General features: G+C 34.4%; 1 protein-coding gene and 1 pseudogene across 1 annotated transcript; one reads left to right on the forward strand and one right to left on the reverse strand.

Annotated features, from left to right (window-relative positions):
* The first annotated feature begins 422 nt into the window (after window positions 1-422).
* On the forward strand, window positions 423-5,588 carry LOC113695188 (nascent polypeptide-associated complex subunit alpha-like protein 1; annotated as a pseudogene).
* A 1,904-nt stretch (window positions 5,589-7,492) lies between these two features.
* Window positions 7,493-9,449, reverse strand: LOC113694890 (probable E3 ubiquitin-protein ligase RHC1A). The gene is made up of 2 exons (XM_072055693.1): window positions 9,267-9,449; window positions 7,493-8,627 (listed from the first exon to the last, which is right to left on the reverse strand). Exon 2 carries the CDS (start codon window positions 8,544-8,546, stop codon window positions 7,659-7,661), a length of 888 nt encoding a protein of 295 aa, XP_071911794.1. The 5' UTR covers window positions 8,547-8,627; window positions 9,267-9,449; the 3' UTR covers window positions 7,493-7,658.
* Between the last annotated feature and the right edge of the window lie 3,871 nt (window positions 9,450-13,320).

Below are 13,320 nucleotides of genomic sequence, written 5' to 3' on the forward strand. Positions count from 1 at the left end.
AAAATGACACTACTTGAACTTGACCTTGACGAGCTCCCAATAATAAGTCTAACCTAGAGTTGATTGTATTTTTAAAGAGCTCTAGTTTGACTCATATAAGTTCAAGACCAGAGTAATTGTTGACACCTTTCAATCCCATCTCAAATTTGGTGTTAATTGTAATACTCTCTTGAACTATTATCTATTATCTATTATACTCTCTTGAACGGTTAGTTTTAATACTTTAATACCTTATATGTTCAATAAATGATGCATTGTTCAATTAAGTTGAGGATTATTGATGCTTCTATTGTTTTAGTATGAAAAGGTTTTAAATTTTGTAATCTAAAAACATCCTTATCCATCTAGAGCTATTTATGTTTTTAAATTCAAAGATAACTCTTGAACTCTATTGGTTCTCAGCTAATTAGAGCAACGTCCTACAAGGCGATATTACAACTCTCACTAAATTATGAAAATTGATAAATTAGGGCTACAAATCGAAAGTCAGTTAGTTTGAGGATACAAATTGCAAATAAGCCAAAATTTTCTACTATTAGTATTTAGGGTTCTTTCAGGGTTTATATTCTTTCACCCCAAATCCTCTGTCTAAAACACACACAAACGACACATCCTCTCCGACAGCATGACTGCTCAGACTCAGGAAGAACTCTTGGCTGCTTATCTGGAGCAACAAAAAATTGATGTAATCTTAATCTCTCTTATATCTGTTGATTTATTTTGGTATAAATTCTTACTATCTATAATTTTTTTAAGGAAACTAGTTATCTATTTGCTCCTTCAGTTGCACAAAAATTCATTATTTTTAGTTCAATGTATCTTTTGGCTTATGTATGTGTGTGTGTGTGTATGTGTGTGTGTTTCTCCAGAGTGATCAATGAAAGTTGAGGTATAGTTATATTTAGGAGACAAATTTGTGTTAGTATTGGGGGTTAACTGGTTTGTGGTTTCGTATATTTTGATGGAAACTGATCAATTTTGATGAAAGGAATTGAGATATGAACGAGAATGAACACTTTTATATTCAATTAGAATGCAAAGATATAGCCTCTCTTGGTGTTTTGTGGCTACTGATTGAATAGGATGTATACTTCAAATCCAAAAGATGTGTTGAAAATGAAGGCTGGTTAATGAATAATACTGGAGCCAAGTTTTTAAATTGTTTTTTAATAAGTGATTGTAAAAAAGACTATTAGGCAAAAAGATGCAATCTCTTGAATGGAAATTTTTTTTTTTTTCAATCTTGTGCATGTGGAACTGCACTTGGAGTTTCCATGACCATGAAACTATTGGCTAAAATGAAATAACCTTTTTGAAAATTGATTATGGAATTGCCATTGGCTTTATAAAGAACCTGTTGATCGCAACTCCTTGTTGTTTCAGGTAGAAATGAAGGAGCTCTTCTAAAGTAACAACTATGTAATTTGGATGATTTTTTGAGAGGAATGCAACTATCCATAATGAACAATTCAGGATGCATTTTCCATGTCCTCCATTGCTCATAGAAGTATGGTACTTGGCAATAATTAGTTGAGAAGGACTTTACTTTTGTTAACGTTGGCTTGCAATTTAGTAATTTAATAACTTTTCAGAGTGACTTATCAAAGGATTTTCCTAATTTTAGCTGTGTAGCACACTATGGTGACATACTACAGTCACTGACTTCTAAGTACTTTAAGGTTGGTAATTAGTCTAGTCAAGGCTTGCACTTTTTAAGATATTGTTGTCTGCAAGTATCTCGCATGTGCCCAAATGATGCAAAATATCTAATTTATTGATAGGCAATTATGCTTGGTATCACTAAGTCGATTTAGTTCCTGTTCTGTCTTGTGTTTATTGAAATAATGTTTTTTGCTACTAAAGATTTGAAGTGATGGTTCAATACTTCGTTTAATGCATCTCCAACTAGGTGGAAATTACCTGCTACAATGCCTTTAGCAGATGTTATTTTGTGGTTCACTGGCCCATTTGAGCTTTAGAGTTTGTCCCTTGATAGCAGTTTTAGGTTATGTGACTAGGTGAAATGAAAGAATGGGTACTAGATTCATTTCAATTTGTAGATGTAACTTATAAGTGTCAATAACAGACTTCATTCAAGGCTGCATTAAACTCCTCCAAAGTCAACAAACACAACTGGATACTTGACCCCTGGAACCCAATTAACAAATTGGTGCCTTTGATGCATTCCTTCCTTCTTCTCTTGTATGGTTTTGATTTTGCGGTATCATGTTGTCAATAGAAATACAAGAGACTGGTCAAGATCTTTTCAATGTGGTTAATCTGCCATTCAAATTCTTTTGTTCCTGTTTTGTTGTTGGCTAAAATCTTACTTCTCCTAGCATTTCCCCTTGTTCATTAAGCTACATCATGCCTAAAACAAAGTCAATTGTTGGCATTTGATTGAATAGCTCTGCAGTATTCCTGACATATTATTTAATGACTATGCTTTTTTACAGCCTGAGGAACCTGTGGTTGAGGACGATGATGATCAGAATGAAGAAGAAGATGATGATGACAAAGATGATGATGATGTTGAAGGTACTTTGCATATTCTGTGTGATATAGAACCTTTTGCACTAACTTTGACCCTTTTGTGGAAACTTGATGCCTTTGTTGTAGTCTCTATATTTTTCAATTTGCTTAGGATGTCCCTAGTATAGACTATTCAATTGGATTTATACAATTGTTGAAAGATTTTTACTTGTAAAAGTTTTCTCATGAATCTTAACTGTCATGTCCGATTGGTGCAATAAATTTTGTTATTGGTAATAGAATTATTTTCACATTAATGAATGAATTGTTTACAGTGTAAAATGCAGCAACTTCCTGTAAAATTTGCATACGTAAAAGAATATTATTTGTGATTCAAGAGGATATGCTGATTGGCTTGGATCTGCGGTAGGAGATGTTACAACCCCTTGGCTTCACTTCTATTTAACTTCGTTGTAATTGAACATTATCTTTATGATGTAAGAAAAATATGTTTTACCCTTTTATAAGTATGACAAAAGTTAAAATGAGTTCCTCTCCATCCTTCTACTACCTGTCCGTTGCTTTAATGGTCATTTTCATTCCTCATTCCCTCCTCTCTCTATTCTTCCTAAATTCAATGTTCACCCAAGTTTCCCACATGGTTTCTCCTACCACCTCTGGCTTTCGTTCCCTACCCTAGTTCTAGCGTCGTCCTTCTCTTAATCTATGTCCTCTCCTTGCTTCTATTATGCATTTCTCCTCTTTTTTGGCCCCTTCCGTTTTAATTTTCTAGCGTTGCCCTTCTCTTAATCTCTCTCATCTCTTTGCTCCTATTATGCATTTCTCCTTTCTTTTGGCCCCTTTTATTTTTATTTGCCTTTTGCTTCCTCCTTTATCACTGCTCCAGGCCATTGAATGGTCATTAGTTTAATGGCGACCTAGTACTTCTTCTTCCTCTCTTCCTAGTTGTCCATCAAACCCTGTGACAGTTGCCCATATCAAGCTCTCTCTTTCCCCATTGAATGGTCATTAATTTAATGGCGACCTTGTACTTCTTCTTCCTCTCTTCCCAGTTGTCCATCAAACTCTGTGCCAGTTGCTTATATCAAGCTCTATTTTTCCCCATGACACTTGTTTCTGTTTTAATGATAGTGGTATGTTTTTGCTCATGTTGTTCAAGAAACTATTGATGTAGTCTTGTCGATTTTGTCAGAGTGTTGGTAGTTGTTTTTGTCTATGCTGTCGGAATGTAGATTTCTTTGCTGGCAATGTGGTGTTTATGCTATTTGGAAAGCAAGAGTGATGGATTTCAAGCTTGATTTTGTATGAGAAAGACTTTACTTTTAGTGATTTTAAATCTTGAGTAGTGGTGACATGGTGTTGAGGGGGTTACTAGGCTGTATTATGGTGGTGGAGAGTTTTTATCATTTATTTTTCCTTGGGAGCTTTGTCTAAAATGAGTCTAGACAAGAAGTATGCCATTTCTGTATATCATCCAGGACAAGTAGCTGGGGTGCCCAACAGCAACTGCTGTGCCTATGCTGGTGATTGCCTTAAGCTACTAGGAAGAAGAAAAGAAGATTGAAGAAGTGATAAAGAAAAAAAAATGGAAGAAGAAAAGGGGGATAGAGCAAGTGTGCTAATTTTTGGTTTTGTGGTTGCGAAGGTAATTTGGCTCATTGTCAGATGATTAGCTTTTACCAATTAAAAATTATGCTGAGAGTTCAGGGGTGCAAGGGAAAAATCACTTATACAATTGATACTCTTACCCCATCAATTTTAACAGGATGTAATTTCTCAAAACCAGATGGTAAGCATTTGTGATATTGGAAATCTTCATGTTAATGTCATTTTCTTCCATTGATGACATCCAAATTTATTTTCTATTATTCTTTTGCAATACCTTGTCTCAAGTTAATTACTCACGCAGAATAGAGAAACTTTGATATTGAAACCAACTTTCCTAGCTATATGCATATCAATTAGCTGCAACTTGAGACACTATGTCTTTGTTTCTCCTCTTTCCTTTTTGCCTTTCTGAAGTTGTCTCAAGTTTTTATTGGTTTCATATGAAAGATTAAGCTTTTCGAAGCTTCTAACTCGCATAGTATACAAATCAATGTAAAAAGTGTGTATCTAGCTCAGACGGATACTACATTTTGATGATTGCACCAACTAGACATCATTCATTTCTTGCAATAATGAGCATAAACACATAATTTTTTCATGTGGCAATTCACTGCTTTGGAAAATAGTTACAATATGTTCTTTATATCTAGAAATTTCTAAAACTATACACTTTATAAATGACATCATACTGCCTGTTGATAGGACAAGAAGATGGTAGTGGAAGATCAAAATAGAGTAGAAGCGAAAAGAAAAGTCGAAAGGCAATGCTAAAGCTTGAGATAAAGGTCATCTCGAGTGTCAGCCGGGTCACTGTTAAGAAGAGCAAGAATGTCAGTTAATTTAGATTATTTATAAATTTTACTGAATAGTTATTTGTAAATGATTACTATTCCAAATTCGGTGACATTTTTCTGAATAGCTATGACGTTTTTTGTGAATATGTGACATTATTTATATTTCAGATTCTATTTGTTATCTCAAAGCCAGATGTTTTCAAGAGTCCAACTTCAGACACATATGTTATATTTGGCGAAGCCAAGATTGAAGATTTGAACTCACAATTGCAAACTCAAGCTGCAGAGCAGTTCAAGGCTCGTAATCTCAGCAACGTGATTTCCAAGCCTGAACCATCAAGTGGAGCTTAGGATGATGAAGATGTAGATGAAATTGGTGTAGAACCCAAGGACATAGAACTGGTAATGACTCAAGTAGGTGTTTCAGGGGCAAAGGCTGTTAAAACTCTCAAGGCTGCAGATGGTGATATTGTGACTGCCATTATGGAACTTACAAACTAAGAAGCCCTTCACAGAGTCTCTTAAGACTAATGAGGGTAGAATTTGTATTGTCATGTTTTAGATTGTTGTGGTTTTGTGATTGTAGATCTTTTGCATTGAATTCTTTTTAACTCCTCTCATATGTTTGAGCTTATTTATACGATGGTTTTGAATTTTACCAATATTAGAAAAGTGCCATGCAATTTATGATGATGTAATGGCTGGATGAGAGTGGCTATGGCCTCAGTGTCTAGCTTCTCTTGTATTGGTTATAGGGTTTCAATTTCAATACAATGATGCAGGGAAATAATAGAAAATGCTATGGCAATTTGAGATCCTAAATCTTCTGTTGATGCAATGCACTCGTGAGAGTCTTGTAACTAACTGATTGCTGGTGTTCTGAACGACATCATACACACACACACACACGATTCATTTATTTTAAATTGAGGTTGCATATGGATTCTTGTTGTTCTTAGCAACTTTTGAGATAGTGAAATTTGGTATGTGAAGATTTGAGTGAGAATGTATAGGTTTGAAGTTAGTTGGTTGCTTTGTGTTTTGTAGTTTAGTCAGGTACCTGTGGAGGTCTCTAACCATTTTTTTTTTTTTTTTGGTATGGGTGTGTTGCTTCTGCTCTATAGGTGCCAAATATCATAGTCCACTTGAACGTTTTTATTTTGCTTTTTGGAAGGAAAAGGCACCTTGAGACGTTCATGGTAACATTGACACTTTGTCAACCTTTGAGATGTACGAACTAAACGTTGTTAATGTTTGGATAATTTGAGGTATCTAACACTTATTTTGATGCTGAAGATGGCTATATCCTTTCACAGCCCTGTAATAGGAAGGGAAACACCACCTTGTGCTTCAAAGACGTGTATTGTAAGGGCTAAAAAGATAGCGTGTTTTAATGTATGCAAGACAGGACAATTTTCAATCCCTTTGGGGTTTACAAAACTACCCAAGTCAACTTTGCCTTGGGCTCTTCGCTTGCTTTGTTTTTTCTCCTGGCTTCTTCTATGTTCAGAACTGAGCTTTTTGCTTTGTTGGTCAGTTATGCTTGTGCTTATTTACTTATGTGTTTCATGGTGGCTGTGAGAGTGTGAGGTTGCAGTGAGATGTTGAATGTGGGAGCTTATAGTTGAAGTGGAATTTGGATTTCATGCATCCCAGCACCATGAAGATTGATTGACAACTACTAATCAAGTTTCTCTTCGAAGATTGATTGGCAACTATTAATCAAGTTTCGGCTCTAAAAGGTAGGTTCTCTCTTGATTTTCTGGTTAGACTTGGGCTTTTATTGGCACAACGCTGTGGCAGTTTGAGGGTATTAAGACTGTTGTTTCCAAAGATTTAGGGGGGTGTTTCGACACGTTTTTTCTTCTTGTATAAGCCTAGTACTATAATGAATGTGAAACTAACAGAAGCGTCGTTATTTGGAAATGGCTCTAAAGGTAGTAATAACAAGTAGGAAATAAACTGAGACTGATGTTGAATCGCATACTTCAAGTCCTGAAGACTGGAACTATTATAAAGGCACTAGGGATTGAAGAAAGAGCTCTTGACGTGCCGTCATTTATTAATAATGAGAAAATCCTGCCAACGTTTCCTTCCTTCAAAGAGTCTGCATAATTTTGGAAGTCATAGTGAGCAACATAGGACTCACTAGGCACAAAGTATACTCCTGTGTACTGTGACTTATCTTTATCTGTATTCCTAATAACAAAATGAATGTGTTACTGAAATATTTAGATGCCCGAGCCACCAGAAACTAAATTTGGCCGTGCTTGGTGCAAGAACACTCTAAATATATTTTAAACAGCAAAACATGTTGTAGCTTTGCAAATAATGAAAGGACCTCGGACAAGCTAATAATACATGAGAATTGATTTGTCAGTTCTGAATAAGAGGCTCAATGGGGAGGAAAAATAATAAAAAAAGCCGTTACTCTGAGCAAGAAATGAAAGGATCCTAGGCAAGCTCCAAACATATCAGAACTAGCTTGTCAGTTGCCAATAAGATGACAAAAACCGAAAGGCATAGAAAACAAGAGAAAATAACAACAGGCCGAACGGTGAATATTCCAGAGAAATAAAGCATGAATTGAAGAGCAGTTGTAAAGAACTCAATAATCTTTATAGCACAAATTTGAACACATCACTCAATTGTTAAGCACTCCCTTTGTTACAAGGAAATCAGCTTTGTTCGACAAGTGAAGGAACATTATGGTGAAAAAGAATATCTGAAAAAACTAAACAGAAACTCAACTAATGGAGCTTATTATTCAAAAGGCCAATTAGAATACTCTGTATAGTGATAATCCTGATGATTGGGTACTGCCACGGAGCTCGTTTCAGCTGTCCCATTACGTCGACGCTGTGAGTGAGATGAGCCAAAAGGCCACAAGAAGGACCATGGCCTACGTCTTTCTGGATTCTCACTTCTGCCTTCCCTTCCACTAAACCTCCTACTGCTGCTTCGGTTTTGTCCTCTAGAGTTCTGATTTCTCTGCTCTGATGTTAGCTCTTGCCGACAAACAGGGCATGAACTGCGTTGTTCTAGCCATGGGACAATGCAATCTGAGTGATACAAATGTTTGCAAGGTAACTTTCTAGCATGAGAGCCTAACTCAAATTTCTCTTTGCAAACGGGACAATGAGAATCAGAGCGAACATCCTTCTTGGAAATCTTGACGGTAGGAAGGGCATCTATGCAGGATCTTGAAGCTGGAGGAGGCACACGTTGATCACTGCTTGTAAGGTGCTCAAAGAACTCTTCCACTCCTGGGCCAACGAAATAATCACCACCATTTTCTTGCCTGAACCCCAAGGCATCATTAAGGAACTCTACAAGTCCACCATTGCCTGGCAACCTAACGGGCATGTCGCCACTAAAAATCAGCAATGGATTCCAAATACTACCATGGTCAGTTCCCCAATCTGTTCGCCCTCTATTATTGCCTCTAATTGATGTTTGCTGCCTCAAAAAATTTGATACAGCTTCGATAAATCTTGGCCTGTGATTTTGATCTTCCAAGTTCATAGTCAGAATCTCATCAAGCTCTTGAATAAAGCCTCCAAAACAATTCGAGCAAACTGCATTTTGTCTTCGAATTTCAACAGGCTGCCTACAAGTATAACACCAGTGGGTGTTTCTGTCACTTGACATCTCTCCGTCTCCCAAGCTCCTAACTCCACCCACTTATGCTACTAAAATTCCCCTTCTCTGACTAATAAGCCAACATAATCCCTATTGAAAATACAAAAGCATCTATTAGAACTCTTATTGTAATCATTACAAAAATTGTTTTTTTTTTTTTTTGGGCATTCAATCAATAAAAAGTTAGTAAGATCCATTGTAGCCAGAGTGCCACAAGTATAGTTTTTCACATTTTGCAGTCAAATAATCCAATCAAAGCTAAATGCAAAAATCTCAATGCCCAGAAAAGAATGGTCAACTAAGCGAAGGATAATCCAACTTCAAGTAAATCATATCAAAGAAACAAGAACCCAGATTTATAAATTTACTCACTAATGCTGCCTTGATTTCATACTATCAGATCTTACTTCCAATATAACCCATAGAGAGAAGATAAAAGAATCCAAAGCTACTGACTACTTTGTGAAGAAACAGACTACACAAGCAAGCTTCCAAAACACAACCAAGAAAACAGATTCAGTAAGAAAGACTAAAAATAAGTGGAGCCATAAAAACCAAATCAACCAAATAATCAGCATCCCATTTCACCAATTGAAGGAAATGCACTAATCAACAAGTCAAATTCATCAGAATAAGCACATCAAGAAAGGAGAAAAAGATATAAAAAAAAGGATGGCACCGTATTAAAAAAGCTAAATGCTAGAGGAAGGTGCTGGAGAAGCGTCATACCTCTGATCCAATGGCTCAAATGGCACGAAAACAAAAAACCCACAAACAAAATTCTTGTAATTGTAGAGGAAGAGTGAGTGAGTGAGTGAGTGTGTGTGGTGTGTGAGAGAGAAAGAGAGAAAGTGAGTGAGGTGTCAGACTAAGGTGTAAGGAGGAGTGCGAGTGCAACAGTGTCATAATGTGGCGTTGGTTAAAATACGAGAGTGGTGAGAGGTGCAATATAACAATGTTGCATGCTGTCCCTTGTCTGTCAGCTTGCTCTAGCATCGTATGGGAAATGGAATCAAGGGAGGCCGGGTAGGATTGGGCAGCACGTGACTCATTATTCATGTCATGGGCTACTCTTTTTGAGTCCTTATCAATTCTTCAATCCATCTATCTTTATCCTTCCCTGTCCAAATTAATTAGCACATAATTTCCCTCAAGGCCAAGGAGAAAAAATTAGGGTTTTTTTTGTTAGTTATTTCTTACTATTTCTTTTTGGTGTGAATTACATTAGTGTCTCTCTCTATGTTAGGTTAGAGCTTATCAGAACTACTAAAAAAATTCACAATTGAAAGGTCAAAGGGGCATTCTATGAAATACCTATATGTCAAATCCAAAAAAATTATACAATTTTTTTGAGCTCCAATGATAACACTAATAACACAAAAAAGATTATGATAACACTAATAATACAAAAATATATGTGGAAGATAAGAAAACAAATTACTCAAATAATATAACACAGTAACTAGAATAACGAAGAATATTTTCTGAACTATCAAAATCCTAACAAAATACTCGAACAGATACTCTGTTTGTAACTTAACAAATTTGAATTATAAAAAACTATCACACAAATAATTACCCAATAAAATATCAATTATTAAATAGAAAAATTACTAAAATTTGACTCTAATAAAATTACTAAATAATTAAATAAGAAACTTCTAGAAACTTGGTTTATTTTACCAATAGTTTCCAAAGAAATAACCTTGGACTATAACTTCAACATACACTTCTATTTCGGAATTTGTCATGGGAACAGAAGAGAAAGAAAAAAAAAAGAAAAAGGAAAAGTAATGAACAAATAAAATTATCTAAAATGCTGACGGTGCTTTTTCTTCCTGCCCCCCCCCCCCCCCCCCCACCTCATTTTCAGTAGTTTTGTCACAATGCACCTCGAATTAGGAGCCTTGTTGTTATCGGTAGTGATAGCTAGTATAACATATGTTATAGATGCTAGTATAACATATGTACACAATAATATAGAAGATGTGGACACTATAAACAAAAAAAAAAAAAACAAATATTCTCTCTCCTTAAAATTTGTGCGCAAAAATTTGTTATGTTTTTAGACGTTATTATGTTAGGCTTTGTTTGTAGTGCATTTTTCTAGATTTTTTGTAGGAAAATTACAGTAGCGATTTAATATATTTGAAGTAAAAAAATGATTGAAAAATGTGTTCACGGAAAACGTAAGAATTTTTCTTTAAAAAATTGCTTTCCAAACAAAGCCTTAATATTTACATTTATTATTTTAGTACCTACATCTATTATGCCACTATCTACACTGTACCGTAGAGGCTCTTGGTCACAATGCGGTTAATCACAAAAACTTCCCCTAAGGTATAGTTATTTTAACATTTTATTCCCTAACATTATTTTTTTCTCACTTTATCTCTTAAATTTCTAGTCAACTTTAACTATTTGTAGTGATAATGTCAAAAACTTATTTATACCCCTAAGAGTTAACTACAATAAATTCCCTTAATATATAGCTTGTTGTGCACTTTATCCCCTAATATCATTTTTTCTCAATTTGTTTGTATATTACTAAAAATACACTAATATTTGGTAACATCCAAGACAAATAATATCTAAAAAATTAATATTCCTTACATAATAATGAAAAATAATATTTTATAGATATGGTCCTAGTTAAATTTCATTCCATAATTCACTTTTTTTGGATTGATAAGAATACCTTACTAATTTGACATAATAATGGAAAAAAATTGTTATTAAAATATTAAAATATGAAATATATTTAAATGTCTAAAATGGCTGAGAAATTGTCAATTTTTTTTCGCAAATGTACATGTGGTTAAATTTTTCTTTCAATAGCTAGATATTTCTTTATATAGGAGTATACATTCTTTTGTTGGTAACACTGAAAAAAAAAAAGAGACACATGGTTAATTTGGATTTCAAAGTTTATAGGCTTGTTTTTTTAATATACCATACTTAGAAGCTACTAAAATTTATTTGGATTGCTAAATTATTCTTAAAAAAAATTTTCTTACATCATAAACACATTTATCATTTTTTTTTATTTTTTCAAGTACCTTTTATCTCACAAAAATCAACTTGTAAAAAGTGTTATTATTCTAAAAAAAATTTCAAATAATAGTCAATCCAAGCAAACCCAACCTACAGACCTTGAATAATTTTTTTTATAGTTTAATTTTGCACTAATAATTTTTTACCCTTATGACATGAAATGAGCAAGATATTTTTCTTCTATCTAAAAAAACTATAATTATAGGAACAAAATCTAACAAGATCTATATCCATGAATATATATAATAATTTTCATTATTGGGTTAGGGATTTTTATTTTTTTAAATATTATTTTCTTGAATGGTACAAAAAAAATTGGAGTTGACTAATGGTTTTAGGGACAAACAGACAAATAAAAAAATGATATTGGAGGGTAAAATGCAAAATGTGGCATACCTTAAGAGGATTTATTATAATTATCCCTTAGAGATATCAATGTCTTTTTGACATTTTTGTTACCCAACATTAGAGTTGACTTACGGTTTAAGGGGTGAAGTGAGAAAAAATAGCATTAAGGGGTAAAAATGCAAAAACTGATTAAAGGGAATTTTTATAATTAACCCTTGCGGGTATTTTGTTTCGTAATATCAAGAAGGCTTCCAATGCTTCAGAGATATAACAAAGGGGAAAGAAGATTGCTTCGATAAATTTTTTATTTGTGTCTTAGATCTATAGTAAGAGCTTGCAAGTTACAACTCCACTACTTATATGACTGGGAAAAAGAAAAAAGACAAAGCCTTAAAAAGCTATAGTTATTAGGGTGAAAAACTTTTAGTTATCTGCCTAGAATCATGCATGTTGGGGACGTAAAGGATTTCCTGTGAATGTGTTTTTAGATTTTCTGTGAATGTGTTTGGAATTGAGATTAAGGGATTGAAAATAAATTATAAAGGATGCACTAAAACTATTATTTTTATCTAATGTGCAAAATATATGAACTTCTATTACTTATCTAGATTGAATGTGTGACGACCTCACCTTTCCCTAGGGCATATCCCAGAGGTTGGGGGCCCGCCTGTCCAGTTCTCGTCATGACTCACTACAAATCCTAAATTTAATAATACTAAAATCCTCCAATATAACATTTACAAGTTACAAATTTCTTAAATATTCAAACTAAAGTACAAACCAAAAGAAAAGAACTTAAACAGCTAGTACCATAATACCGTGTCGGCCAAATACAAACTCAAGATATCCTATTACAAACTATTATTATTCTTGTCTCTCTCATCCCCGTACCTTGTTAAGAAAAACAAATAATGGAATGAGTTAAAAGCCCAGTGAGATTCCAAGAAAACATGCAGTCAAATTGGCAAGATATCAATCACATATATCAAAATCTTGAAACGAGGACAGTAAATAGTTATAAACGAAATCATTAACAGTTCACATTTTCAAATAAGCAATTTAACACCAATAAGAAAAGAATACGGTACTGATACGGTGGCTCCCGCCAAGTTCTAGGCAGAGCACCCAAGATTCAAACGTTGATACAACTGATACAGTAGCTCCTGCCAAATTTCAGGCGTAGCACTTAGTCCCGTTCAATATTTCACTTGCACCAGTCCAGCAGCAGCATTTCCGAGTCCGTTGACACTCCGTCAACGTTTGAAATGTAGTAACAATATCCGCAGATCATCACTTTACACCAATTTCTGTCCACCGATCAACCCGCTACCGGGCCCGAAATCCAAAAATAATAGTAGAGGTAATACTTGAATATACTAGT

This window comes from Coffea arabica, chromosome 6e (assembly GCF_036785885.1).
Source record: "Coffea arabica cultivar ET-39 chromosome 6e, Coffea Arabica ET-39 HiFi, whole genome shotgun sequence".
Lineage (NCBI taxonomy): Eukaryota > Viridiplantae > Streptophyta > Magnoliopsida > Gentianales > Rubiaceae > Coffea > Coffea arabica.